Below are 5,336 nucleotides of genomic sequence, written 5' to 3' on the forward strand. Positions count from 1 at the left end.
CTATATAACATTTTAGACACATTCTAGACAGTTTATCAGCTAAAAAAGTTAATTTTGGGGTAAGTTACTCTTTAAAGAATTTGAAAACTACATAATAATAATATTAGAAAAAAATACCTGAACAGTTCAGTTGACCTAGTTTTATGAAATTTGGTAAAAKCTATATACAGTATTTTTCTTGTTTATATGAATATAGGCTTTTCATTTGTCCTGATGTGCAAAAATAATAAATAATAAAATTCACAAATTTTTTTTAATTTTTATAAATGTCACTGGTCATAAACTAGGTTCCTGAAAAGGCCCACAAACCTCCAGTTGATAATCACAGTTGTAGCTTGATTTGCGGCTCTGAACACATTTTATTAGTGAGTCATGTAGAAATGGCTCTTTTGGTCGTAAAGGTTGCAGACTTTAAAACAAATCTCAACAGCCACTGTCACGTTTTTCTCCTCACCACAACCATTATTCAAGCTGAACACACCAGCTGTCAAAGAGAAGGAGTGGGGGGTGGGTGACTCATCTCCCTCCACACACAAGCACTTTCTTTATCCCTTGCCTCACATTTACTGTCTTCCCGGCAGCAGCAGATGACCTTGCGTGCTGCATGAGTACCAGGCCCAGTGTTTGAATGAACATATGTTTCTATAAAGCCACGCAGACCAAAAGCCTTTCAGGGCCTCATCTGGTCTGGATGCTAWGAGAGGAAGGATGCTAAACCATCCGGATGCTGAGGGACAGCGCACAGCGCAGCAGCTCGGCGGTACCCAGCCCTGTTTAGCTCGCTTTAAATCCAACACACCGGGCTGGAACGAATAAAGCAAGCGGCCACCGTGACATAAAATAGCCCCTCTGGGGGGTTAAAGTGTACAGGCTTAAGATAAAAGCTAAACATTGTGGGAGAACCAGAGCCTCCATGATGGCTGGCACCGCCTTTGCATCATCCTCCAGCAGCTCGTTTGTTGGTTAGGAGGCAAGGTTAAAACATAACGTCTCATAATTAATGGCCTAATTTAACGACACGAGAGGTTTTTGTTAGTGTTTAATATGTTGTGTGTGTGAGGAAAGAGGAGGTTGTTAGTTTCAACCGTTACAAAGCGAGCATCACCTTAAACTGGCTAAAATACTAAATTTCACATTTTCATTGATTTTTAACTCCGCCCACAAACCAATGCTTTACAAACACTCATGTTAACCGGCGTAAAAACAATACTGTCAAGCAAAAATTGTGTGTGGAATGGGACAAAKCTAAGCATTTAATTAGCATACAAGCTAGCACGAAGCTATATGTAACGCTACGAATAAATATATAAACTTGCTTTACCTTTGTGTACAGCTCCGACGCTGCCATGACGGTACGTCTTTCCTCCAATCTGGGCGAAAGCTCCGGCAGGTATCTGCTCTGAACGACACTCGGCGTGTTTTCATGAAGCGATGAAGAAGAAGAAAAAAAAATCCTTTGTTTAGCACGCCGGTACTCAACGACAAGATGTATGCTTTATCTCCATGATGACGACCACACAAACGTCTTTAGGACTGTTCAAGTCCCAGCGTCTCACTTTGCATTCTGGGTATGATGGATGAAATGATTCAGCCAAAACACAAGAAAGAAACCTGCAGCCGTCGTGTGGGGAAACAGCGCCACCTGGTGGTCAGGATGTGAACGCACACACAATCTTTACCATGCTGCTTGTCTTTAAAAGTGGGGAATGTGATCAAGTAATAACTAACTAACTAACTAACTAACTAACTAACTAACTAACTAAATAAATAAATAAATAAATGCATAAATAAATAAATAAATAAATAAATGCCTTTTATGTTGTTGAGCAAAAGCGTTGGCTGTTAATTTTTTTTCCTGCTGGTTCCCTCAGGAAACTGTCACCCCTCTCCCAAATAAATAAAAATAGTAATGTTACAACATTATAACGTGTCAAGTATRTAATTAAGGAAATTTGTTAAAGGAAATGCAAAACAACCAATCCTATTATGTTTTCTTTGAATAATGTGTTATAATAAAAATATAAAAACCTTAACTGACATTATCTTATAGGCAATCCAGCATGCAGAAACTGCATGTTGCATATAATGATGCAATGAGAATTATCCTCAGGATGGGGAAGTGCCAGTCAAATGTTCTTAGCGGTGGGTGTTTGCACATTTAAATCACTTTTAAGAAAGTTGATGTTCAGTTTTAAAGAACGACTGGATGTATCTGGTATCAGTATAATTTCAGTGCTCACAGACCCGGTAATTATTGTTACTTATCCAGCCTGAAAACACACTGGTTGAATTGTTTTGTGTATGAATTGATCTCTGCATTAATTGTGAAATTTTATTTCTAGGATTTTATGAATACATCTCATTTTTTAATGTACTTTTATATCCTTTTTTAATGTAAATATGGTTGTTAAGTCTGCCAATAGTTTGATTGATTGCATTCCCCTGGGAAAGGTACCAAAATCTGGCTATTTAATACATTAATTTTCTGACACTGGATTTTATATTTGTAAGAATAACAATCAAACTACAATGGATTGAAATAGTTCACTGTATTTGTAATGACTCCATATAGCCTGAGTTTTTCTCTATGAAATAAATAAAAAACATAACTTTTCTCATTTCTGAGATGCACAATCTTCAAAAAATAAACCTTCATGAAATGTATAGAAATTAGTTACCAGGTTTTTTTTCTTCGAATTTATTGTATGTAAAACAAAATCAAAAGAACACATTTAACTAACATTTGTGCAAAACTAGTTTATTTACAAAACAAAATGGCACATTATGACAGCAGGGCAGCCATTTACATGCACAGCTCACATAGATGTCACGCCGCCTTAGATTTACCACGAGTAAATCCTGTCAGAAATGACCCCTGTGAAGCACAACAAAGGGCTGAAAACAATTTTAAGATTAAAACTACTTTAAATTAGAATTACATAAGATCTTTCCTTAAGTTTTTATACAGCCTGTTCCTAGTAAATATATTTTAACAATTTAAGGGCTGGTACCCCACTTGCAGGAATTGYTTTTAAGGTTTAATGATTCTCCTCGACACCTCTGTGAGCAAGATGATTCATTCATGACAACTGTGACCCCAGTCAAAGACTGCTTCGTCAGGCCGAGGCAGACGTGAAACAGAGCACCACAAATACGGTGCAACCTTTCAGCTCTTTATTCATCGTTTAAGAAAACATCTTGTACATCTAAGATGTCTTGAAGGAATCATTCATCTGCACTCAATAACTTCTGTACATTTCTTTTTAGCATCAGTTTAAATATCTACTGGATCTCTGAATGAATTAAAACACAGTGAAGGTTGCAGCTGGGAATCYCACATGCAGCTCCAAAGAAGTGCTGTCTATCATTYATATGGACACAAAATTMTTAACAAAACTAAACTTGGTCTCTGGGTTTAGTGCTTTRCYTCTCAAGCATAATGTCATTTAAAAGATCATACAGTGAATAATACACAAATCAGWTGAAAATTTTTCTAAAATGCAGATGTCTGCCCRYTGTCAGACAAATATGTACAATTGTACAGACATACAGATGCATACTTTCAATCTGAAGGACCCTGAACTCCATACTGAAGCATTCAGAACCACAGAGCTGTAGTTTCTGCTGCTCATCTTTCACCAGTAAAGAGCCTTGTTTACTGTTCCAACCCAGYCCATTCATACTGTATCTTACACAGAAGCAAAGAGAAAATATAAAGAAAAACAAAACAAAACAAAAAAGTCAGMTGGGGGTGAGTGGTAGGGGCAGACGGAGYCAGGGCCAGATGAGGATGAAASTAAAYWAAACATCTTTTGAAGTGATCAGATAGCCAGTTCAGTGGGGTTCTAGATGTGGGTTCTGGTGGACAGAGGACAAGTGTGAGGCGAGGGAGAGGTAAAGTTACAGCTTTGAGACGTAAGTGGAGTGGGTTYTGGGGCCAGGAGATGCCGCATGTGGATCAGCCYGCCAGTTTACTGSCCACCAGAGAGGGTTTCCTTTGGGGCAGGTCCTGGGGGGTGGGAATGTGGTCCCCTGTGATTTCTGCCTTCTCTGGTGCAGCTGCTGGCAACTGCTTGTTCTTTATCTTCGCTTTAGCCATGTTGTAGTCACCAGAGTCAAAGTATTTTTGCTGCAGACAGAAAAAAGTAGACTATGAATTACATCAAAAGAACAAAACAAAATAGAATATAATAAAAGATAGAAAATATTCACAATTATTTCACAAACACAAGTACAAGTTGTTTGTATCTTCACTCAGTAATTGTATGCAGAAAGTTTTAACAACGCATCTAAGCAACTGTCTAAATACCTAGGAAAATGGCAGGTGGTTAAATAAAAACTAAAATTACAGATATAGATTTTTGTTGCAATTTAGAAAATGAAACAAACAAACAAACAAACCCATTTACAGAATAATGGCTGGGCTAACATTCCTCGTTAGGTCTGTTGTCAAGCTACACAACAACTATTAAAATCCAAAGGGTCACTTGTAAATGCCTGTTTTCCCTGGTGACCAGTCACAATTTTAACAACACCGAACAGGAAAAAAATAAAAATAAAATAAATAAATCACATTTCATAAGTTGAAGTTGGTGCCATTTTTAATTACGTGGCTGAACAACACCACTCATTTTACCATTATAACCCACACAAAGCTTAGCATTTCCAGCTGGTCAAATGAAAAGTTTATCTTTGTCTGTTTTCCTCCACAGTTTCTGTYGTGAAATACTGCAATAACAACTCATGTTTTGAGTGCCTTAAAACCAAATATTGAAACAAACTTAGGAGTCTTTACTGTACAACGCTGACTCTGTAAACTATGGGAACTAGCCTCAGGCAAATTCTTGGTGATTTGAAGGCAAACACCAGAAATTAACTCACCCCCTTCTGCAAGCGCTTGCGGAGCAAATCGGAGCCTCCAGGTTTATTTCCTAAATTTGGATACCTGGCCTTTAGTTTAACCTCCTCTGCTTTCTCAGGACTGATCACCTTGTCCTGTACTTCCTGAAAATGCAAAAAAATAAATTAAAGAGGGTATATTACAGGCAAAAATAAAAAAAATGATTATTATAATAAAAAAATCAAATGATAAATATATAAAAGAAGAGAACAATTTAGACTCAATGCTGGGGAAAAACACACAAGTAATTCAACATTAATTTGAAAGCGATAACTTTAAGGCTTAAAGTTAAAAAAGTGCTCATTGGGTTTGCTTAAAGTTTAAGCAAACCCAATGAGCACTTTTTTCTCCCCCAAAAAGTGCTCTGCATGGACTGTTGCAGGTATGCAGTGGTTAAGACCAACAACATTAATTAAATCTGGGTTGTGCTGTAATT

General features: G+C 37.3%; 2 protein-coding genes across 7 annotated transcripts in view; both read right to left on the bottom strand.

The window, feature by feature from the left end:
- Positions 1 to 1,568, bottom strand: part of myo5aa (myosin VAa) — a 54,963-nt gene extending 53,395 nt beyond the window's left edge. For all 6 annotated transcript variants that reach the window (XM_014010440.1, XM_014010436.1, XM_014010439.1 and 3 more), the window contains exon 1: positions 1,322 to 1,568. In XM_014010440.1, coding sequence (XP_013865894.1) covers positions 1,322 to 1,348 — 27 coding nt within the window. In that variant the 5' untranslated portion in view covers positions 1,349 to 1,568. The remainder of the gene's footprint in view (positions 1 to 1,321) is intronic.
- A 1,169-nt stretch (positions 1,569 to 2,737) lies between these two features.
- On the bottom strand, positions 2,738 to 5,004 carry LOC106518985 (cAMP-regulated phosphoprotein 19-A; the record flags this gene model as incomplete). Its single annotated transcript, XM_014010443.1, is given in 2 exon segments — positions 2,738 to 4,129; positions 4,882 to 5,004. Coding segments are annotated over 2 exon segments (294 nt in total), but the record flags the coding sequence as incomplete, so codon positions are not given.
- Positions 5,005 to 5,336: the final 332 nt, after the last annotated feature.

This window comes from Austrofundulus limnaeus, unplaced genomic scaffold, assembly GCF_001266775.1.
Source record: "Austrofundulus limnaeus strain Quisiro unplaced genomic scaffold, Austrofundulus_limnaeus-1.0 Scaffold69, whole genome shotgun sequence".
Lineage (NCBI taxonomy): Eukaryota > Metazoa > Chordata > Actinopteri > Cyprinodontiformes > Rivulidae > Austrofundulus > Austrofundulus limnaeus.